At 34.3% G+C, this 24,576-nt stretch overlaps 2 protein-coding genes across 3 annotated transcripts; one reads left to right on the top strand and one right to left on the bottom strand.

Annotated features, from left to right (window-relative positions):
• The first annotated feature begins 642 nt into the window (after positions 1-642).
• LOC136203504 (2-methoxy-6-polyprenyl-1,4-benzoquinol methylase, mitochondrial) lies at positions 643-13,355 on the top strand. Of its 2 annotated transcripts, none has more exons than XM_065994669.1 (10): positions 643-788; positions 2,576-2,677; positions 3,001-3,096; positions 3,585-3,711; positions 3,804-3,865; positions 9,342-9,500; positions 9,614-9,758; positions 11,581-11,652; positions 12,555-12,663; positions 13,074-13,355. In XM_065994669.1, the coding sequence occupies exons 3-10, from the start codon at positions 3,003-3,005 to the stop codon at positions 13,173-13,175; spliced, it is 870 nt and encodes a 289-aa protein (XP_065850741.1). In that variant the 5' UTR covers positions 643-788; positions 2,576-2,677; positions 3,001-3,002; the 3' UTR covers positions 13,176-13,355. The 2 variants fall into 2 exon arrangements, with proteins under 2 accessions (XP_065850741.1, XP_065850740.1); XM_065994668.1 differs by having other exon boundaries at positions 2,576-2,681.
• Positions 13,356-16,701: 3,346 nt separating this feature from the next.
• On the bottom strand, positions 16,702-24,166 carry LOC136202933 (mitochondrial outer membrane import complex protein METAXIN). Its single transcript, XM_065993928.1, has 6 exons — positions 23,875-24,166; positions 22,469-22,803; positions 21,677-21,753; positions 21,541-21,601; positions 17,242-17,392; positions 16,702-17,052 (listed from the first exon to the last, which is right to left on the bottom strand). Exons 1-6 carry the CDS (start codon positions 24,032-24,034, stop codon positions 16,865-16,867), a joined length of 972 nt encoding a protein of 323 aa, XP_065850000.1. The 5' UTR covers positions 24,035-24,166; the 3' UTR covers positions 16,702-16,864.
• Between the last annotated feature and the right edge of the window lie 410 nt (positions 24,167-24,576).

Genomic DNA, 24,576 nt, shown 5'->3' with positions numbered 1-24,576 from the left:
ATATTCAAAACCAATTGGGTTCCAATTCTTTTAAAATCAGCCAATCACCTTACATACTTTACAAATATCACCAATTGAACATTTGTTTGTTTCAGATTTTGAAGTCTCCAAACCGTAGAAAATATAATGTTTGGTTAAGTTTATACAACAACGGCTTTCATGAAAAGTTATTTGTATTTACTTGATATTAATAAAATTATCCTTTTTATTTTTAGAAAATATATTTCTTCTTTAACATTATTCATATATTATAGATTACTGAAAGAACAAAGTGTTACTTTATTCAATAAATTTTTATTTAGTTATTTAGATTATTTTTTATTAATTTATGTATTAAATTTTTTATTTTTATAATTTATTTATTGATTAATTTAAAATATATCAATATTAGAAATTTTACTTATAAAGAACAACAATTGATCATAATTTTATGAGCTAATTGGTAGCTTTAGTAAAGAATATGGGTAATTTGCTGATTTTAGGAAATTAGGGTTGCAATTAATTTTGGGTGTATAGATCAAGGGCTGGACTGGATTGAGCCTTGTGCCGATTTTTATATCAGAGAATAAGTTTAGATATTATAGTGTAAATGCACTATAATTTAGGGGCTATATATGTATTTGACCCTTCATGTATATAAACGCAGCGTTCTTCATCTCTCTAATCTTTCTTCTCTCATTGTGCGATTTCGTCTCCAAAACACCCACAAAACGCAAAATAATCTCAGTGCTCACCTCCGGCTTAGAAGCTCCTTTCCCCCTCGCTTCAATCTGCTTCCTAAATTCCAGGTAGATTGTTCTGTGTTTCACTTAGTGATTCTGCTCTGTGATTCCCTTTTGTTTCCTGGGGTTGTTTCAATTTGAATGGATGCTTCTACTGAATTATCTGCTTAAATAAATATCCATATTTCCTTTTTCGTTCTCAAGTTGTTGATTTCTACGGCTACAATTTTGCTTTTTTTTTTTGGAATTGAGGGGTCATTCTCTTTCTATTTGTTTGGGAATTGAGGTCATTCGTTTACTGTTGCTTCTGTGTATAGCGGGTTCTGCAAATTTGGTTCTTAGAGAAGTTGCTGTTACTTTTATCACAAAAAAAAAAAAAAAAAAAAAAAAAAATGCTATGAAATATTGGATTAAAATGAGTATTATTGTATTGAATTAATAGGTATGAACTTCAGCCTTTGACGAAAAAAGATTTCACTCTTAAACTCTACTACTCTGTCTAAATTTTGCTAAAACTGGAGTTGATCAGTTGCATTAGTTTATTAGAGATAAGATGATATTTACCTGCAAAGCATTGTCAAAAGTTTTGTGCACAGCAAATCAAAATTTCTTTGAAATCATGGCAAAATCCAAAATGTCTGTTCAAACATGAATGTACAAATTAGGAAACAAACTTTGCTTTCTGTTTTATATTTTTATATTTTTTATGGTAGTTTGCTTTGATTTGTGAATCAATGTATTTCTCTTAATGTTGCTTAGCAAACAGCCAAACAGTGTTAAGAAATGAAAATTTAAACTGCATTGATACATGCATAATGTATAAAGGGCGGCCCGGTGCACTACGCGTCCCCGCTGAGTGAGGGTCCGGGGAAGGGTCCCACCACAAGGGTGTACTGGGAGCAAGCCTTCCCCTACCAATTTATTTGGCAAGAGGCTGATCCTAAGATTAAGGGTGATAGTTGAATATTTCGCGTGGTTGAGATTAAGATCTGTTTCTACGTGTATTCTTACAAATTATGGTTGCACCAACAGATATATTAAAAGTGAAATCTGTTTTTCCCTCACAACATTCCTCATTACACATAATAGTATTAACCTACCCGGAACTTTGCACACTGAAGATTGGCATGCCAGAAAAACAAATTTTAGGACATGCAAAGCTGAAACCAACAAACGAAAGATCTTTGTGAAACAGCTTTCATCCCTGGTTTGGTTATTAATTTCACTGCTGCGTCTAATTTGATTAGCTTGTCGCTAAAAGTGTTAAGCTGAGTTTGATTTACTTGCTTGGTGGAAAATTTGCCTTAAATACCTTGCATTGCAGTTAATAGCTAGGGATATTTTGGCGACTCCTATGTCAACTGTGGCTTCGGAATCAACTTTTAGTACTGGTGTAGAATTATAAGTGATTCCCATTTCTTCGCAGCAGTCTTAATTCCGATTTCTTTTTTTTTTTTTTTGTTAGTAATTTTCTGGTTTTAACCAGTTTACTGGTTTTAAATAATAAGTAATATTATTTTTGTGGGGATGGGAATTTGATGGGGGCAAAAAAATCCCAGAAACCTTTAATAGGGATTCCGTAAATCCGTCCCACAACATGTGTTGGAGATGGAGTGGGGAATGCATCTCCCTCTCTGCCCCGCCCTGCCCCATTGCGAGCCCTAAGTTTAAGCGATATACTAAGGAAACAGCGCTGTCGCAATTAGAGAATATGTGGACAAAGAAGTATACTGTTTTCAATTGATTTCAAAAACTACAGTTTCAGGACTCCCTATTAGATTAATAGGTGATGTGTGTTTTATATAAAACGTTGTCATATAACCTATTGACTCTCCCTGCCTCCTATTCAACAGAGCTGTTATTATCATCTTGTTCCCTCTGTACTGCGGAGGCACTGCAACTGCAAACGACTCCATAATTCCGCTCCCCCTTAAAACGCTCCCCTCATTACAGAGGCAGGTACATAATGCTAATCCCTTTCTGCAAAATAATTTTATACTGCTGGTTTTGATCATTGATGTTAGTTATAGATTTTCTATGGGGCACCATCCTCTGTTTTACTTTTACATAAGGTGTTTGCTCATTTTCTCTAATTGACAAATCGCCAAAAATCATGATAATTGGAAAATAACAAAGCATGATACGGTTTTTGAACATTTCATTTAAATTTCTAATATATTGGGTGTATAGTAACAGAACTTTTTATTGTATTATTTTGGTATCTGGGTATTCAGTTTTCTCACAGTTCTCATCGTGTTATTGTTCTTCTTTGTGACAGCGATGGCTCTGAGATTGGCGAGCAGGAAGTTTTCTAGCAAATTCCTTCCCCTGCTCTCTTCTACTTCTCAACTCCATTCTCATGCCACCAGTTTTGGTAATTGAAGTCATAGTTATTTCTTACAATTCTAACTGAGTTCGACTTTTGAAGTTTTAAGAGTTGTGAGTGTACATTCTTTTATGGACAAAGTTACCTTAATAAGCCTGGCAGCTTAATTGGAGATCATTATTTGACCAACTAATTTCCACCGTTGTTCATAACTTTTTTAATAGCTGTATAATTTGGATTTCCCTGGTAGCCAAACACAAATTTCATCTAGGAGTAATTTAATTGTGGAGGAAGCTTTTTCTGATTTACTTGGAAGTTGATATTAAAATGTTTAAACAATATACTTTGTTAAAATGCGAACAATCAATCTAATTGTTAACTAAAATCTATTTTTTCTTCTTCTTGCATAAAATCACGGATATAGGGGTTATTGTTCTTGTACCTGTGTTACTTGAGGGACAGTTACTTTTGCAGTTAATGTTAACCCTATATACTTAGTTTGCATCTATAGTAAAGTATCGTTGACTCTCTTTCAGGATTTAAAGAAGTAAGGGAAGAAGAAAAAAGTCAAATGGTCAGTAATGTTTTTACCAATGTTGCTTCAAATTATGATCTGATGAATGATTTAATGAGTGGAGGATTGCATAGATTATGGAAGGATAGGTGAGATATTCATGATCTATTTGAATAGTTTTCCAAATTCCTTATACTACTTTGGCTTCAGGTTGACATATGTTGTTTGTGGCATTGTTCAGATTAGTCTCCAAACTAAGTCCATTTCCTGGAATGAAACATCTTGATGTTGCTGGTGGGACAGGTAACTTTTCCCCTTATCCAAAAGTTCAATATTTCGATATTGTGTTTACCGAGAGCCTAGAAAATTGACATATGAGCATTATGGAAAAAAAAAAAAAAAAACTTGAACATTTTAAAGAAGTAGAGGGAATTTTTCACCATTAACAAAAGGGATAATTAGATCATTGGTGTATGAACTTTCTCAATTATTGTGCTTCATTCTTTGAAGGGCATACTTTCCTTTTTCTTTATTTTCTTTCCTTATGAAACATATTTTGTTAGATTTACTTGCTCGAATGCTAAAAAAGTTATTAGTCCCTGTTTCTTCTTGTGATTACAAAATTTGATTTATTTTACCACATTTACTAGCAAAAATCCAGTCTGTAAATTCTCTTTCTTTAGTTTAGTATTCTGTTGTTTTTTTTTTTTTTTTTTAAACTTCTCTAGCAGCTTAACAATTTTCATTCTTTCCACAAAAATTAGTTGACGGTTCTAAGTACTTCTTCCATCTCAAGAATTTAGGCCTAGTTCTGTTTGCACCATGTTAAGAGGATTTAGTTATCTGTGTTTAAACAATAAAATTTATTGTTTTCCCCTAATATGAGTATAGGCTTACTTCCCATATTTGAATGTCCCAAGTAATTTGATGGATGAAGTTTTTCATTACTATAATTGTAGTAATTTCAAACCATTATAAATAAGCGCATACTCGGAAATTAATGGATTTAAGTTAAGTTTAGTTAAAAAAAAGAAAATGAGCTTATTCTATGGGACATTCAAATATGGGAAGTAAGCCTATACTCATTAGATGGAGGGAGTAATTGATCTACTCTATATTTGAATATAGTATAAATAAGTTTGAAATATTATGATCTAATAGATTGTAATTTAAATTTTCAATTCTTAAGCAATGTGGGAATGTACATGCGAAGATTTTTGTGTTGGTAGCAAAGAGAAGATGAGTAATTGCTTTTTGTAATGGGAGAGAAGAGAAAAGGTGCTAAAAGGTAAAATGAAGCAAAGAGAGATGAATAGAGTGAAACAATGAGAAAGTTATTGCTACAATTAATTGGTTCTAGCAGAAATACCTTTTGTTTCTCCTGCAAAACCTGATATAGGACAATAATACCAAAAAGAAAATTTAAAAAATAAAAATGAGTTCAAATTTTGAACTTATGGAACTACACTTCAATGCTAATTCATTACATTTAGGTGTATGACCATAACAAAAGTGCATAGTCATATGATTTTGGAAAATTAGATGAAGACTTAAGATTAGTTTCTTTTGATTCACGTCCTTAGTAATCTATTTTGGTTCTAGCATGTTTTCTGTAATAAGTGTGCTGCTTTGGTAATTTCTTTACACATGAACAATTATTATAGAAATTATCACTAGGTTATAGATCCTTTATTAGTTATGTTAATATTGTGTATGCCATTACGTAACCCTAATTACTTTATACTACAGTCAAGATGCACAGTATTCTTGTCACATCTCTTTGTGCATGTGGGCCAATAAATTAACTAGAGGTCTGGAAGAATGTTGTTAACGTGTCACATACCGTAGAAAGCAGAAGAATTAAGGCTATTTGCTATTTAAGTAGTTAATTCTGTTATGGTGGTTGTATCTGTTATTGTTAGTTATCTTAGCCGTTATTGCTTTGGTTTTGGCATTTGTGCACCTGCTCAATTTTCTCTTTGCCTATTTTGGCTAGTAGTGAGTCTGTTAGGAATTCCAGCTGTTCTCACAGCTGTAATTGTACTACCAGGACACCTCAGCAGTACTATCTGCTATAAGAGGACCTGCCTTGTACTGAATCATTATCTAAGAAATGTACTAAGAATTCTTTCTATCTCTCTCTCCCTCTCTTACTTACCTCTACCGTTCTCTCAAATCCCAACCCTAAATTCCTTTCTATAACAATATCAGGATACATTCCTGAAACTGGTATCAGAGTTCCCTTAGGGTATGGTCAGTAACTCCATTAAAAGAAAAACTCAAGCAGCAGTTAGGAAGGCTCAGGCAGCCATGGAAGCTCTAGAACAGCAACTTAAAAATCTCTCTTCACAGTTCTATACCAGAGCTGAGGCTACTGCAGAACAGCTTGAGAAAATGCAAGCTCAACTCCTGGAAATGCAAACAGCTCAACAGAATCAGATCACTTCTCTTCAAGTGGAGCAGAATCAACTCCGGAAGGATCACATGGACTCTCATCAGTCCTTAGCAGATAAGATGCACCAGACCTTAGCCAAACTGGTAAAACCAAACCTGGAAAACCCTGTTTCTCTAAACACCCCAAACCAAAATGTTTCTTCTCCACAAATTATCACCCCACAACCTTACAATAGTGACAAGAACACCACAACTTATGTTACTAACCCAGAAAAAGGGATCTTGGGCAGTGGACCACTGGGTTCAGTCAATGGAGAGCCTTTACCCCAGGGCAAAGGACCCTTTTTCAATAAACTCCTCCCAAAATGTGACCTACCTTCGTTTGATGGCACAGACGTAGATCTGTGGATCAGTAAGTGTCTAAAATACTTCCAACTCTATGAAGTAGCAGAAGAAAAGAAGGTAGAACTAGCAGGCCTTTATCTGCACGGAAAGGCTGAAAAGTGGTATAGAAACTGGATTCCCACTAATTCCCTAGTACCTTGGGAAGAATTCGTTGTGGAGATAGAGAAAAGGTTCAGGGGAACAACTGTTGAGGATGTGGTGCAGCAACTGGCAGAGCTTCATCAAACTACAACGGTTTTGGAATACCAGGATCGTTTTGAGGCCATTAAACTACGCATGGAAAAGGTTCATCCTACTATCACTGAAACTTTTTACACTTCAAGCTTTATCACAGGCCTTAAACCAGAAATTAGGTCAGCTGTCAGGTCTAAGGAACCCAGTAGTTTATACTCTGCCATTAAACAGGCTAAATATCAGGAAACTTATTTTAGGGACCTTCTTGAAGCAGTTAAGCCCAAATCTACATATAGGTCTACTTCCATCTCAAAGCCATGAGTTCCTACTACACTTACCAGTTTCAGAAGGTTCAGGGAAACAACTGTTGAGGATGTGGTGCAGCAACTGGCAGAGCTTCATCAAACTACAACCGTTTTGGAATACCAGGATCATTTTGAGGCCATTAAACTACGCATGGAAAAGGTTCATCATACTATCACTGAAACTTTTTACATTTCAAGCTTTATCAATGGCCTTAAACCAGAAATTAGGTCTGCTGTTAGGTCTAAGGAACCCAGTAGTTTATACTCTGCCATTAAACAGGCCAAATATCAGGAAACTTATCTTAGGGACCTTCTTGAAGCAGTGAAGCCTAAACCCACATATAGGTCTCCTTCCATCTCAAAACCATGGGTTCCTACTACACTTACCAGTTTCAGACCAAACACTATTGCCCCAAACATTGCTCAGCCTAACCTGAAGAATCCAGAAGCTAAACTACCCGCTAAACTACCCACAACTTCCAACCTTAAAAGAACACCAGGGGTATTTTGGAGGTGTGGGGACAAATACCACTCTGGTTTCTGATGCACTACCAAGAAAGTCAATAAGCTTAACATGGAAGCAATTGAGGAATCTCTGGAAGAAGAGAATCCTGATACTGAAGCCTGTGAGGAAGACACTGGTCCCATTTCCCTATCTATACATGCAATTGATGGAGTGACTGACAACATCTTAAAGCTAAAGGGGGTTCTCAACAAGAAGGCCATCGCGATCCTCATCGATAGTGGGAGTACCCACAGTTTTGTTGACTTCAAATAAATATTAGAAGTCTTGAGTTGTTGAGATTGGGTGCAATGTTGTCGTAGTAGGATCTCAACCAAATATTGGTTGTTGTGACTAAGGAATTCTGGCTCAACAAAAAATTTCAGCAATGTCCTTTTTTAGATACTTTCATCTAAAGAGAGATTTAACCTGATGTCTTTTCATTTTCTTGAGTAGAATGATTTGTTGTGATTTAAACTTGGAAAATCACCTCTTTGAAACTTTATTCCTCTATAATAGACCACAAGAAAAAAAGTTTGATTGCAGAAAAATGTTAGAATTTGCTCCCAGATGTCTGGTATGTGATACTTAATTTTTTTTTTTTTTTTTTTTTTTTGTGATAAAAGGTATTTGATATTTAAGTTGGTTGAATGAAATTTATAACTTTCCTGTAATTGGGTAGACTCAAGTGGAGGTTAATTTCACCAATATGGACGAAGATTTGTTCAGTGACAGGTTTGAAATAACTTTGCAAAGGTATAAATAGACTGTCTAAAATTTAATTGAAACATCCAGAAACTTGTGCTGCAAGGGAATTCTTAGATTTGGATTTGTGTGGAAACCTTTTTTAAGATTTGATAGCATTTTCTTTTGTATTTGATTGAGATCCATAAGTAATGTCGACACTGAAAAGTTTGACACCCCTCTTTTCTTAAATTCACCCAACTCTTTTACTTGTCAACTTATTCATCTCCAGCTAGCATGATTTATTCTCTAAACTTGTCGTCTTTTCTGTCTCAAGTATGAATGTCTTTCCTTCGCCAACTATTTCATCTACCCGAACACTTCTCTTCTGTTTCTACTTCAGGCTCTGATATTCTTCTCTGCACTAGATGTTCCTTGATCGCATGGAAATCTAAAGATCAATTGAAATATTATAACGTTTCATTTATCAAACCAGACTAGTTTAATTCATGAGACCTTGCATGGAAATTAAGAACCATGGGCTTCATGGATTTGGATTTTGCCTCTGGTGTCAGTTCTGTTGATTAGTTAGAATATGATTTGTGTTGTAAGGATTGAAATTCAGGATTGGGAAACTTTCTGCTATGCAATGCAACTGAAGAATAGTGTCTCAAATTGCATCAGCATATCAAATCCATAGTAATCTGAATCCAGATACTATGTTAAAAAAAAAAAAAAAAGGGCGGCCCGGTCGCACTACGCGTCCCCCCTGAGCGAGGGTCCGGGGAGGGGTCCCACCACAAGGGTGTACTGGGGGCAAGCCTTCCCTTGCCAATTTATTTTTGGCAAGAGGCCGCTCCTAAGACTCGAACCCGTGACCTTTTGGTCACACGACAACAACGTTTACCGTTGCGCCAAGGCTCGCCCTCGAATCCAGATACTATGTTACTAAAAAAAAAAATTGGATGTCAAGTCCTTTTTCATCCATAATTCATGGCTATACATTTTAAAGTATAAGAACCTAATTCGACTATCTTCTCTTGAGTCAGTTCCAAATATTACCTGCGAAGTACAGGTGCCAAACCAATATGCTCAAAGCCATAACCTGGCCCAACTTATTATCATTATATCTTCATATATCCCTGTAACAAACTTTCTGCTGCCTGCCTGCATTCTTTAGAAAATCTTATTTTAAATATATGCAGGCCTTTGAAGAAGTTTCAACATAATGAACTTATCTATTTCAATCTTCTTTTGAATTGGAAATTGTTGGCTTCATGTCTGGATTTTTGAGTTTGAAAGACTTAATTTGCAGGGGATATTGCTTTCAGGATTCTAGAAAATGTAAACAGTGTCAAACGTAGGGCAATTCAAGATCCACTGAATGATCACATACAAGAAGAAACTCAGATTTATGTTTGTGACATCAACCCAAACATGTTAAAAGTTGGCAGAAACCGCGCTGTAGAGAGAGGTTATATAAAGTAGTTAGTTTACGAGTTAGTTATTTCAACTCTTTGGTACAGTTCAATTTTCTCTTTATTATTATTAATTTTTATTGTTTTATCTTTTATTGAACTTGTATAGGTCTTCGAGAAGATAAATCCCTTATATGGGTTGAAGGAGATGCAGAAGCCTTGAGCTTTGAGGATGATTCAATGGATGGTTATACGATAGCATTTGGAATTAGGAATGTTACTCATATTGAGAAAGTTCTTGCAGAAGCTTATAGGTATGCTTATGATTCGTTGGATTTTCTTCTCTTGCAAACCTGGATTGCTCTTTGTAAAGTAATAACGTCATGAAAGGACCCTCTCCAATAAGCAAGAAAATGTTCATTGTTAATTGTTTGTTCCTTTTTTTCTCTGATTTATGAACTCTTTGTGCCTTTTTTCTCTCATTGATGTGCATTTGCATGTGAATTTCATATCTGGATCTCACGTGGATGTCAGGCAAGGATAATTACATCAACTGTGTTGAATTTTTTCATCTTGTTACCTTGCTAAAATAGAATTAAGACCAACAGAAATAATCATGAAATAGTATGAAGATGACATAAGCTTGAAAACAGCAAGTGTGGATGCATCTTTATTCTCCAACTTGCTAAATGAGATGCACAGTAATTTTCACTTGGTAAGTGACTGACCAAGTGAATTTGTTCAGTCCCCATTAGATCCAAGCTTATTAAAATTATATGGTGGAGATTAAAAACATCGTAAGGCTTAGATTCATACCTTGTAGATCCAATGGTGACTGACCAAATTTACTTGGTCAGTCACTGACCAGGTGAAAACCACCGATGAGATGCATCCTTAACTAATCTATCAAAAGAACACATGTGATGTGGACATTGGCAACAATCAATTATGACTGGTGTGGCCACATGTTTGGCTAATCAGATTTTGAGTGACAAAAAAGTAATATCAAGTTACTCAAGTCTTCACCAATACTGATATAAACCCACTGATATTACTGTATGGTTGGTTTTAATATCTGAGGGACTGCGTCAATTGTTTGTATTATATATTTAATTTGCTGTTGAGTTGATTCCAATTGTTGCTATCTAAGCTAAGATTGAGGAACTAATGCATAGGGACTTTCCATAATTAGTTAACTACAAAGGCAAATTTGGATCTACGTATTATAGAGAACAGAGTGCTACCAAGCTAAGAAATTTCTTAGATGGTCAATAATGCATTTTATTGGCCTAAAAGAAGCTCCAGGAGAAACAAAAAGAAAGACTGAATAAATGTTTAAATTAGATTGGGGACCTTAAATAGTTATTTTTCAGATTATGTTTTTCTCAAGTCAGTTAACTTCAGATTGAACATATTTATTGTTGTAGGAATGGAGGTATGTAAGTGATTTCAAGTGAACAATTTTTTGGTCTTGGGCCAGTCATACTGAGTTTTACAAGTCCCACTTAGTCTATCTGTCAAGAAAAGTGGGTAGGGTACTTGAATAAATGTTTAAATTAGATTGTGTTTAGGAATTCAAAACCTCATGAATTAGGAGCCTAAAGTATTTGATGAGTTAAAGTGTATAAATCAACGATACCATGCTTCTGATGCTTTATGAAAGAAAATTTTCAGTAATGCTTCAGCAAATGTTTCTTCATGAATTAGTTTCTAATCTTCTTTTATAGGATCCCTTGGTTTTTTGGGCATTAGACTTGCTGTCCAGTTATATTTTAATTGCTTCATGTTCCTGTGCAACTGTTAAAGTGCTTAGTCCTGCCTGTTACTGTTGAGCCCTAATTTTTCAATTTTTCCAGATCCCAATTCTAATTGCAAAGCAAAACAATTTTTCGTTGGACATTCTACATGAAATGTAGTTGTGAAGATACTGTTTGTTCAAATAGAGGAATAGCATATCCATAGCTGTTGAATGGGATAAGGAATGTCTATCAGTTCCGTCTTCCTAATCATTTGTGACATTTTATTTGTTGTGAAACTCTCCTTTTCTCATTTTGCAGAAACTTCCTCTCAAATGTATGTTTTATTAACATAGTTAAAATATAGTGAAGAAAGCTTCAATATTTTTTCTCTTAATAGGGTACTGAAAAGAGGTGGAAGATTCCTTTGCCTTGAATTGAGCCATGTAGATATTCCTGTGTTCAAAGAACTGTAAGTATCCTTCATAAAACACCTTATGAGTTGTGGTATATCCTTATATTAGATTCTGGTAGAAATTTGAAGATTAGACAAAAGTTGATTTTAGAAAAACCGCATACTTAAGCCCCTGTTCAATCTTTTAAATCGACATGTTAATCCCTTAATATATCATTTTTTAACACATTAAGCTCCTAATCTTTTAAATGGATTACATTAAGTCCTTGATCGATTATTTTTGAGAATCTTGGATTGCCCAGTTTATGTATGATTCAAATTTCGTTTACCGCATGTAGAACTGCCAGCATGTCATTGTTATAAAACGTTGCTGCATGTCACTGTTTTAACACGTCATCTTACAAATAGATCACCACATTAGATAAAAAAATATTCTAACATGTCATGTCAACCCCTAAAATAACCTCACCGCATCAACCCCTAAACTAACCTCACCATATCAAACCCTTAAACTAACCTCACCACATCAACCCTAACTAACTTTATCCTAACTCGTAAAGTAAAACAATCAAACCCATTTAGTTTAATTGTTTTGCTTTACATTGACATGTTGGCAGTTCCACGTGCGTTAAACGGAGTTTGAATCACACATATAACTAGATCATACAAGAGGGGCTTAATGTGTTCAAAAATAATTGATCAAGGGCTTAATGTATCCATTTAAAGGATCTGGGCCTAATCAGTAAATATTGAATTTATCAGGGGCTCAAATATGTGTTTTGCCTTGATTTTTATGTTGTCATTACAATTTACACCCTAGTTGATATGTTAATGCACATGAGTATGTGAAAGCCCAACCTCAAGATTCTCTATTTCATTTGTTCTCTTGTACCTTCTTTTGTTTGGTTAAATCTCTTAGTTCGCTTATTCTGTTCAAAGAGTTGTTCTTTCTCCTCCAGGTACGACTACTATTCATTCTCCATCATTCCAGCAGTAGGAGAGCTAGTTGCAGGTGATCGTGAATCGTATCAGTACTTAGTTGAGAGCGTGCGTCGTTTTCCCAATCAGGTCATAGTCTGATCCCCATGCCCTTGCAAATTTATCTGCAATATATTTCAATCATCTTGCGGACAAATTTTTAGTAATACCACATATTCTATCCTTTGCCTTGAAATCAGCTCCATATATCATCGCAATTTATGTAATATGTATGCACAAGTCATTGACATAAACAACAAATAAGAATTGAACATTTTTGTGTTCATACGAGCTCCCGAAACATGCATTCACATGCTTAATGTTTCACCTTGTTACGGCTAAGAAATTCATTATAATCCACCAAACATTATGGTAAAGTTAGTGATAAACAAATTGCTATCGAATTCGAAAGGCTTTCATGGATAGATGTTCGATTGGATCCAAAGACAGTTGAATGTTTTTATTTGCATATGACTAAATGTTAATTGACATGAATGCAGGATAAATTTGGTTCAATGATAACAGAAGCTGGGTTCCAGAAAGTTGAGTATGAAAATCTAGTCGGCGGAGTGGTAGCCATCCATTCAGGTTTAAAGATTTGATGAGTCCATGGAATTTTCCTGCTCTGCTTTTTTTTTTCTTATGATGTTCTGGAATAAGAGAACTCAAATTTTTGTCAATTAATTATTTTGTTCATTCGTTTTTGTTTTTATCTTGCTTTTTGGTGTATGGAATAGTTTGATTAAGAATTCTATAATTAGAATAAGAAATCATTCACACAAGTTCTTTTAGGGTTGATGTAATTCCATGTTTGGATAATAATATTTTTCAATTTAAGAAATAAAAGTGTAATACATAAAGATAAAGAAGAAGTTTGGAATTTGGTGTTAATGTTATAGAAAATGGGAAATAGTACCATAATAATAATAAAAAAGAATTAGTGCTGGTGCTGTGCCCACAGTATGTGAAGGGTAATTAATTTATTAGTCCCTATATTATGACAAAACACACTGTTTAGTCCCTGTATTTTCAAAAACACATGGTAAGGTCCCTAACCTTTTTATCAATGAACTGTTTAGTCCTTCCGTCTGTTTGTTATATTTTTTTTACCGTTTATGACTTCAGAAATGACTAAATTACCCTTTACTATTTACCTTCAAACTTTAGAAGAGAAAGTCTAATTTAAAAGAAGCTATTTGTATGGAGAACAAGAAAAAGAAAAGACCCAATGCATACGAATTTGAACGATTAAGAAGAAAATCAAGAAGAACATTCAAAGTTGATTTCAGATGCATTAGAGTTTAAAGGAAATGAAAAGAAGAACGCAAATCCAAATTGACTAACAAAATCTTCATGAGAGTCTAACGGCAGGGACTAAACAGTTCACCGAGAAAAATGTTAGGGACTAAACAGTTCATTGAGAAAAAAGTTAGGGACTTTATCATGTGTTTTTGAAAATACAAGGACTAAACAGTGTGTTTTGTCAAAATATAGGGACTAATAAATTAATTACCCGTATGTGAAATGTGCATATTTTATTAGAAAAAATATTTCTATTTTTATTTATTCTGTATTCAAATGAAGCAATATGTAAAAACTATTTTGATGATTTTCTGTAAAATTTTAAAACATAGTTCTAATGGTTTATAAATATTAATAGGCTTAAAACACTATTTGGCCACTGGCCGATCCAAAATTTTGGTTTTCAGCCTTTAATCTATTATTTGGCCCTTTACCTATTATTTGGTTACATCAAAATTGGTGAAATCTCAACTAGTGTGGATGGCAGAGATTTTATCAATTTTGGATAGGTCAGAGATAAATATAATCGAATAATAGGTTAAAGTGCAAAGATTACATTTTGGATAGGTTAATGGGTAAACGTTAGCAAATAATAGATCAGGAGCCAAAACCCAACATTTTGAATAGATAGTGTTTTAATCCTTATTAATATGATCAATTGACATTTCAATTTTATGTTATAAATAATTAGAATTTGAATCAAACCTTGTGTCAACTTTGAGCCTTTTATAATCAATTATTTTCACTTTTCTTAAAGACGCATGAATTATAGTTTAATCTGGTGATTTTACTTGCAATGCGAAGTCTGTTAATATCAGAAATTAATATATAAAAAATATAATTGATTGTTTTACTGCTCCACATGTTGAAGATAATTCAATGAACAACTGGAAATATTGTTCATGCCTTTAACGAAATATAGGTTCCAGGCTCCGTTTGTTTATCGAAAAATATTGTACAGTAAAATATTTTTCCGATTTTTCGATATTTTTTTGTTTAGGAAAATAAGTCAACGGAGAATTTTAGGTTAGTGAACAGAAAATTATGAATTGAGGAAAATGTTTTTCTATTTTTTTTAAACTTTTGGAACTCTACTTCATTCTTTCTTACTGTTTTGAAAGTTATAGTCAGCCATCACTTTTTATTATTTTCTGAAAAATACAAAATATATATATATATATATATATATATATATATATATATATATATATATATATATATTTCAACTTTCAAACATTAAAAAAAAAATACTTACCTGATATTTTCCAGTAAATAAATAGGGGTAGTATACAAAACTTTTTCTGAGTTTTCTCATAGATCTTAGACCATTAAAAGTGGCTTTCAAATCCTTTTTTCAGAGCTTCAATTTTCATTTTCCTAATCTTCAATTTCTGAAAGACTATTAATTTTATTTCACCTATTTATCTAGACTTGTTCACTAGTCCGGGTATCTATTCAGCCCGCTCAGCCCTTGGACTAGACTGAGTTTGGATTGCAGATTTTTAGATAAAAGCCTGATGGACTCGGCCCGATCCCAATCCAATATTGGTACAAGTTCCTATGTTTGTGTTAACTTTGGCAATAAATGTCTTATATACGCCACAGATAAGGATCAATATCCCTTATGTATTTAAAAAACGTATAACCAGACACTTAATATTTTTGAGAGAGTAATTTTATCATCATAATTTTGTCCTTTTTAACGGGATTTCAGTGAATTTTAAAAATGTTAAAGAGTATATTACACTTCATTTGGTATGTTAAGAGTATTTTTATCTCTTATTCTAATATGTCAATTAGAGAGAGCATTGATGTTGAAAACCAATAAACAAGGACTTGATAGTGAAAATAAAATAATTAACTCAGTACCTTAAGTATAAAACAGTTACTAGCGATTCTTTTTTCATTACGTGTAGTTCAGGATTGTGGATTCCAAGATATTTTGGTAGCTTCTGATTCGGTATTTGCTATATAACTGCTTAAAAGAGATATAATTTTGTCAAATTGGTTTGGGGTCGTTTTAGGCGATATTTTTGAAGTGACTCGATACTTTGCAACGATAGAGTTTGTTCATGAGAGACGACAAACGAATTCTGCTGCACATATTTTGGCTGGATTCGTTCTCTTTCAAATATAGAAATTTTTATTGAAGATTTCCCTAGTTTCTAATTGTATTCAAAGTAATATTTTCTCATTTGGTTCATTATGGCCCTGTTTGGGAATTAGCTGTTAGCTGATTACATTAGCTGATTTGACTAGCGGTTTGTGTAGACCTGTTTGGTAAAAATTAGCTGATTGATAATAACGGTTTGTGCAAAAAGACGAATAAGGGCATTAATTTTGGCGCAGGAAAAGAGGAAGTCTATCTATTAGCGTTAAATAAGTCCATTAATTTTAATATTCCAAAACGCTAATTGAAAAAGCTGCTTTTAAGAGCTTTTTCTAAATTAGCGTTTTCATCCCAAAACTCTCTCACAAACCTCTCTCCACCAAACACTCCAATCAGCGGTTTCAGTGGTCAAACCTCTAAAATTGGTCAAAACCGCTATTTTTATCCCAAAACGCTCTTTACCAAACAGGACCAATATATGGGCTTTTTATCAATTAAAAAAAAAATTACATAATACACATCCTAGTTATAAGATGTTTTGAACTATTTATACTAATTACAAAAAAAATATATATCATACACCACATGTAATATCTTTAGTTTTTTTTATAAATTAATTATCTAGCCCCTAATCATTTATAAGTTTACATATTGAGTCCTTAATCATCATCCATAAACTTATACTCAAGGTAGAAAATGTCAATTGAAAACTCAAGTTATGGAACTGCAACACCTAATGAGAATTTTATTTTCCTTGTAAATGAAATGAAGATTGATGTATTGAACAAGAGTTATCCAATGGGGTTACATTATTTTGGGGCAAAAAATGTCCAAACAAAATTTAAAAAATGAAGAAATAGCAGAAGTTGATTGAGATTTTCAGTCATAACCATAGCCATCATCTTCATCAGCAACTTCTTCAACCTCAGAAAAATCATATCCACTTATAACTGATAGAAAAAGTAGAATACCAACCACCTGTGCTACCAAAAAATATTTTGCTCTTCTTTTGAATTTTTTCTCCTCTTCTGTTTTTTCCCTCTTTTTTTTTCTGTTTCCCTTTGAACCTGATCGTAAATTATATGTCAAAGAATCGCTTGTTACACATCTTAGTCGAAGAATTGTCATGCGGTTTTACTCAAATTGAATCAATACGATGGTTTGGTTAATTCATAATATTGAATACTATCTATAGTTGTAGAGATATGCAAGTCCAGAATTTGAAAATGTGTTACCGGAATTTCAATTTGACTGACCTCTTCTTGCAGTTGATGATGAAGACTCCGAGTGAAATTGCGGGATGGAAGAAGATGATGAATCAGCTTCTATGAAATCTGTCTTAAGTTTTTCAGCATATTTTAAGAGATTACTATGCTCTAAGAGTGAACTCCGAAGAACTGACGACTCCTAATAGCATCAATGGCATTTATCAGGCTAACAGAGGAAGAAAATTCAATAACATAAAGTATGAGCTGCGGAATTTTATCAACTAGCTTTATGAATTTTACAAGCATACAATTCAGAGGAACTCTAATCCAAACTTGTACAATTTGGTATTGAAATTCCACCAGGCTTAGAGCCAAATCCGAAGAGATGTAAAGTTGATCCGATTATTTTCACTAGGTCTGCCTTTCAAGTTCCTTTCTTCAATGATATGCTCATGGGTAAGATACGTCCATGGCCCCTGAACAATAGCGCTACTAACATTAAGGTCTCTAAATTTCATTTATTGACGTACAAATCCTTGAACTTTACACTTTGTAACACTAAAGCCCAAATTAACAAAAATGCGTAAAAAGATTAACAAAATGATGACCTGAATAAGTTTGACTACATTAACTATTTTTCTATCCATGTCAACAAATATTATAGTCAAAAACCTATTTAACCCTCATCATTTCGTTAATTTTTTAATGGATCTTTATTTATTGATTTGGATTTTAATGTTACAAAATGTAAAGTTGGAGGATTTTTATGTGAAATGAAGTTTAGGGGCCATAATGTAGGTAGGTAGGCGCTATAGTTCAAGGGCCATGAATGCAATTTACCCAAGCATTCACCGTCCTATCAGTATCACACATGTCAAGTGTTAACCTTACTTAAACGAATGAGGTCCTAAAAATAGACATCATCAACAATTGTTAATGAAGTCCATCAACAAAATTCTTGCATATATTGATGTGCTTCTCTCTTAAACTTTATTTTGTAAGAGTAAAAAATTCAAATCTACGACACTTTCAAGGAGAGGACAAGCCTTGGCGCAACGGTAAACGTTGTTGTCGTATGACCAAGAGGTCACAGGTTCGAGTCTTAGGAGTGGCCTCTTGCCAAATAAATTGGCAGGGGAAGGCTTGTCCCCAGTGCATCCTTGTGGTGGGACCCCTCCCCGGACCCTCGCTTAGCGGGGACGCGTAGTGCACTGGGCCGCCCTCTTTTTTTTTTTTTACGGAACTTTCAAGGATTCATTTTAACTGCAATTGCCACAGTTAAACACTAGCCCACAGACCTACCTGCACAAGAGAGAACTGCAAAACAAAAATCCGAAGGACTGAACCATTTCTTCTTATTGTTTCTATTCAAACTTTTCTGGCTTTCCATGCACAAGTTAAAAATAAGGAACTTTTTACCTATTTCCTTCCATTCTATTGGACAAATTGTCTTAAGAAGTTATAGTACCTATTTTCCATTGCACAGTAATGTTACACTTCTAGTTTCATATCTTATTTTGTTTTGAACTTATTTGTAGGCAATGAATATAAAACACAACAAATAGAGTTTTAAACTTATTTTGCATATCTTTCCTCTTGTACCATCCTTATCTAGAATGTTAAATTCAAATATTCAAACTCTATCCTGAATGATGCTGAAATGAAGCAACACTGTTCACTTTCCAGACTATATGGCTAGAGACAACAGCCTCTACTAACTTACCCTCTAAATTATACTAATTTTAGAAAATAAAGAAATAACAAAATACAATGAAGTCTTCTAAATCATTGAATACCAGCAACTATGATAGAAACGAAATACAAACACAGAGAAGAAGATTGAAACTACCAAACAATAGTCTCTTAGATTGAAGAACTCAAAGAACTATTACACTGCTAATGAAATGAAAGACAAAGATAGAATAATGAATTGAGCCTAAACTCAACCCCCAAAATGAGCCAAACAACATGATTTTGCATACCCTTCCTTCTCTCCCTACTGCTATATATATGCTAACGACCACTCTCTCTCTTCACTAATCAGACCCTAAACTACGTGCCCAATTCCCATATTACCCTTATGCCTATTAGCATATTCTCTATCAAACTAACTCCTCTCTGAAAATACTTACTATGAGAGCTCTTCAAGAAGCAAGGAAACAATAAACATAACGAGCATAGGAGAAACTTGTTTTAGAGAATCACTAAATGAACTCTTTTTACCATAAAAAAGACGACATGCTATTAAAGTAGGCTCTTGGATGCATATTACCCCTCCCTCTCTTTTTCCCCCCAATATTGATCAAATTTTTATTTTCCATGGCTAACACTATTATCCTGTTTTCTGACATGGCCTTATCTGCCATTCATTTCAATATCTTACCAATAAAGCAGTAGGAATACATAAAAGACATGTTTCAATAAGCCACATGCAAGAAACAAAGTCTCATTTTACTAGGAGGCTCATCTGAAAAATGATCAACTAGGACTATAATTGATCAGATTTTGGCGATTTCTTCTTTCCAAATCCATCCAGTCAAATATACTACTCATTCCAAATCCATCTAACTTCGATGCCAATATCATTCCATCAAATTTTGACTTTCCTTTTACTGTTTATAGCATTATAATCCATTTTCAAGGATCCATAATCTATAGAGTCCTAACTAGGTAGAAACGTGTAGTCGACTTCCTTATCAAGCTCTTGTACTAACATTTCATACTATTAATACTAGTTTTGGGAGTCTGGAAAGAAAGGGCAAAGCCATACAGATACCATGCATGTTAGCTTCTTCAATGTGTCATAACTAATCGTCCAATATAGTTCTTCTAAATGCCTAATAATCTAGTCACATAAACAAATAATATAAAAACATCTAGAATTTGTCTTTGACGATCCTATCGCCATGTCGCTCTTCATCCTAAGTATCAAAATTGCATGAAATTTCCGCTTATCATTATTGTCCTACCTACGTTGCATGGAAACGAGAAACGAAACGGAAACGTTATTCCTGAGATAAATTAGCTAGGAAACGGTAATGGAAACAGAAAAGAAACGGAAACGGATACGAAACGCGGAAACGCTAATGAAGAAGAGTTTCTGTGCAACATAGTGTCCTACTCATTTCTACTTTCTCGGAAACTAAAATAGTCATTTGTATACCATGTTACATAATTGTATAAAGGATACTCTTATCTGAGGGAGAAAAAATGAATTCTGATATTTGATCCAATAGACAACAAAAAGACTTTATCAAAAAGGTTTCACATCTACCCTCTGAGTAAATTCTTCATCCTTGGGAAAGAACTTTTATACGTCATCGTTAGAAAATTGAAGCAGAAAATTAGTCATCATTCAAGTTAATGGAACTTCCAATTATTCACTCTACTATAAGCAGTTCAAATTTGAGAATATTAATGTCTTTCTTAATCCGTGATATTGTTTTTTTCATTCAAATTAAGAAACCCGTCCCTCCGGTTAATCTTCTAATCTCTTTATTCTTTATTTTCCAAAGTCTCTAGGTATTTTCTACAACTTAAATTTAGTCAGAATTAGCTAACAAAAAGAAAAAAAGACAACCACGTTCGTGCAATATATGTTAAAAGTAAAGCCATTATCATGACAGATTCAAAATTACGAGGAGGATGCCAGATGTATCAGTTATAGAAGAAAAATGAAATTTGCATAAGGTTCTAACGCTGATTTTTCTGTTACTCTTTACTTTTCTTTGATAAGTTGAGTTCAATAGAATATCACATAGACTAGAAAACTATGCAGAACACACAAAATCCAAAAGTCGTAGATCAGTCAAAGTTTTATCATCAGTTACCTAAGTTTAAAATTTTATCTCGGGTATAGTATAATGATTGAATCATCAGCTAAAATCATAATTTGGTAAAACAAATTGAATAAAAAGGGCGGCCCGGTCGCATTACGCGTCCCCGCTGAGCGAGGGTCCGGGGAGGGGTCCCACCACAAGGGTGTATTGGGGGCAAGCCTTCCCTTGCCAATTTAATTGGCAAGAGGCCGCTCCTAAGACTCGAACCCGTGACCTCTGGTCACACGACAACAACGTTTTACCGTTGCGCCAAGGCTCGCCCTCGGTAAAACAAATTGAATAAACAATCAAATTTATTTGGTCAACTAATCCCTATGCAAATTTAATTCACATATTATGCAATATTGAGCTGGTTAATAATAATCATATTCAAAGTGTACTCCGAGTTTTCTCAATCCATTCAACAGCAAAAATAATCTTTATTGGGTGTATTTTCTATTATCTTTAGCTTTAATAGAACAATCTAAACCAATTTCGCAGTTGTCCAAAATTTACAAGAAGAACTCACAGGTAATGCTTGAACAGTGAAAAGCACATGCCCAGTGAATAATGCATCCAAACTTGATGGCCTAGAATGAAAATAACAATACGGGTTAGTTTGAAACCTAAGAATTTCAAGGATGAATAAGTTTCAGAAGAGTTACCTGTCCTCGAAGAGAAACTCCTGCTGCCCTAATCTGGTTGACAAAGCTCCATATGCAATTTTGGCTCTTTTATAAATCTGCCCACAACAAAGCATATGTAAGCATGTACATATAGTTTTAAAAGCCAAGAAAATTAAATAACATAGCTAATTTCATCAGCCAGGTGCATAATTTTCAGCAGTACCAAAAAAAATGCATGGGTGACAGGCTATGAAGCACGGAAACTCTTCATGACATGCGTTTCCTCGTTTCCGGCAGATGTGGGAAACAGAAACTCTCGGAAACTGATACAAAACGTTTCCGGGCACATTTCCGTAATTACCCAAAATATGAAACGCGTCTCTCAATTTTTTAAACGGTTTTCCTACCTATTTCGATTAAAATTGTGGAAATTCAAACTTTCTATTTTGCAATTCCTATTCAATCTAAGATTAGGAAAATTGAAACTTCCTATTTAGAGATGATTCCTTCCTTGTATCCTTCAATTTAAAGAACTTACCCATATTTATTTCTCCTATAATCTTTGTCTCTTGAATCTCGATTGAGCTTGGACTTTCTTCCTCTTGTTCTTCAATCTTGTTTTTCTTAATGTATTATTATATTTTTAATATTTATAAATATAGCCCTATATTTTTAATATTTACCCGTTTCCCCCACGTTTCCGTTCCTATGTTTTTCAGAAATTACGTTTCCCGTATCCGTTTCCATTTCCGTTTCCGTGCAACATAGGTGACAGGTGTGTGCATAAACCAAAAGCTTGAATAACTTTAGATTTCATTTGTGATGAAAAACCTCTTCTTCTCTCCGTACAGCATTTTCTTTGGTTACACCAAGTTGCTGCTTGACAGTGTATACTTGCTGCATGAATAGAGCCTTTCCTACTAACCAAGGAAGGTCAGAATAATAGATCTTGACAGCAGAAGCTCCATCAGAGCCCAACCAGAGCTCATATGTAATTGCATCAACAAGCCATGAGCTAATCATTGCTTCCATTGACACCCATTCTGGAATTGAACTGAATTCCGAATCCAGATTAACAATACCATCGTCCTTTAAACGTTGAATAACCCCACCACTTTCATTATTGAAGGCCACGTACACACCAGATTCAACATAAGGAATTTGATCTACACAGGAAGGCAAAAAATCATTCTGATTACATATTACATACTCACATGAATGGTCAAGCACACAAACGAGTCCTAACAAAAACAAACAACATTCAAGTGTACAGTAGATTCAAAGTTGGGGTGCGGTTTTGTATTTTTACTGAGATAAAGCGGCATACTGAAACATCATTCAAACAGATAAATGAAAAGAAGGACAACCCAATAAACTTCCTGGTAAACAGTATACAAATTGCTCTCAATGCATAATAGAAATGTTTATGCTCAAACAAAATAAAATCAAACCTCAGGTGTACCAATTTAATTTCTTCAATAATGGTTATGAGACTCTTCTGTAAATTGAATAAGTGAGAACAGCAAGGAATTCAATGACTTCTGTTATTCCTTATACCATGTTGGAATTTAACTCAAATGAATCACATTCTCGTGAAAATACAAGACAAAATTTCGGATTTCTAATATAATCCAGCCAATTAGAAGAACATATTAGTATGTATACCTTAGGAAAACTTATATACTAATGATTGCCTCGTCTGGAGGACTGACACTGGCTCGCAGGAACTAAAGTAACTAGTTTGTTAGATAAAAGCAGGAACTGAGGATATCTCTTTTGCCTTAAAAGAATCCAATTGCAACTCACACCCCAGGGAAGGCAACTGACTCAGAGGAGGGTTGACAGATACAGATCGTACTAGGAATATGAGACTAGACACTAATTACCTTCTGGTAAAGGAGACTAGCAGGGAACTGGCCGGGATCAACAGCAAAGGCAACTACTATTTCGATTTAGCTTTCTCCCAATCGATTACAGGGAATTAGAAATGGCTGCAACGGAGGTTTTCTTATAGTAAGGAATTCGCCGGCTTGACGATTACACATCGATATAATCGGAGAGCCCATTAAAAGAAATGTATGTGGTAGTAAGAATTTCTTGCTCATGCAGTCCAACATTCAAGGAGTAATGAGAAAAAATTACTTAAACCAGCTAATTAGAGACGAAAAACATAAAGATGTTGCATTGAAAGAGTAATGAAAGTTGCAAGAGAAATAGAGAAGTGTAAGAAAGAATACCTGAATCGGGATAAATGGAATTGAAATCCAAGTGGAAAGGAAAACGAGCTAACTTGAGATAGATGTAAACAGGTAAACAAATTGGGCATGCAGTTGGAAGACCAAAATTGGGTTTTCTAGCAACAAGAGTGTACCCTTCTCTCTCATGAGATTCTTCCATTTCCTCTTCGGTCCCAAACAAAAAGAAAAAATCGAAATCGAAAGTTGATTAAATGAGTCAGAGTGATGATGCTAGGGTTTTTTGAGGGATGGAAGGGAAGGGTTTTTTGTTCATATTTTATTAAAATTATCTTTTGTTGAATTTAGTATTTATTTCCTTGATATAAATTAAAATTAACGAATTTACATTCATTAACTTAAAAAACTTCTCTTCAACCTAGTTGGATTTACCATCATATAATTCTTTTTCATTGTCTCGGCAGTTCATGTTCGAAAATAAGTGGCTTCGGGAAGCCGCACTTCCTGAGTTCATCACCTCGAAATGGAAAGGTTTGGTTTCTCGTTCCTTTCTGGACAAGCTATTCGAACTTAGTGGGTTGCTCTCTCACTGGGGATGGCAGCTCAATGTGAACTTCAGGGTGGAATTAGCTGCTTGTAGCAAGCGATTGGATCAATTGCGTGGGGCCTCGGTAACGGAAGCGGTAGGGGAGTTTGATCGAATTAAGTCAAAATTAGTCTCCATCCTAGTACATGAAGAGGATC

Source organism: Euphorbia lathyris, chromosome 8 (genome assembly GCF_963576675.1).
Source record: "Euphorbia lathyris chromosome 8, ddEupLath1.1, whole genome shotgun sequence".
In the NCBI taxonomy this organism is placed as follows: domain Eukaryota; kingdom Viridiplantae; phylum Streptophyta; class Magnoliopsida; order Malpighiales; family Euphorbiaceae; genus Euphorbia; species Euphorbia lathyris.
Note: the sequence above shows the minus strand (reverse complement) of the source record. Positions and strands in the feature narration are given on the sequence as shown.

What these genes read in the sequence shown, in the direction of transcription:
- LOC136203504 (XM_065994669.1), top strand. Translation starts at nt 3,003, where the DNA reads ATGGCTCTGAGATTGGCGAGCAGGAAGTTTTCTAGCAAATTCCTTCCC. An exon ending in TTCTCATGCCACCAGTTTTG is followed by an intron (nt 3,097 to 3,584) that starts GTAATTGAAGTC and finishes ACTCTCTTTCAG; the next exon opens with GATTTAAAGAAGTAAGGGAA. An exon ending in TGATGTTGCTGGTGGGACAG is followed by an intron (nt 3,866 to 9,341) that starts GTAACTTTTCCC and finishes CTTAATTTGCAG; the next exon opens with GGGATATTGCTTTCAGGATT.
- LOC136202933 (XM_065993928.1), bottom strand. Translation starts at nt 24,034, where the DNA reads ATGGAAGAATCTCATGAGAGAGAAGGGTACACTCTTGTTGCTAGAAAA. An exon ending in TCACTGTTCAAGCATTACCT is followed by an intron (nt 17,393 to 21,540) that starts GTGAGTTCTTCT and finishes TGATGCTATTAG; the next exon opens with GAGTCGTCAGTTCTTCGGAG. An exon ending in ATCATCAACTGCAAGAAGAG is followed by an intron (nt 17,053 to 17,241) that starts GTCAGTCAAATT and finishes ATTTACGATCAG; the next exon opens with GTTCAAAGGGAAACAGAAAA.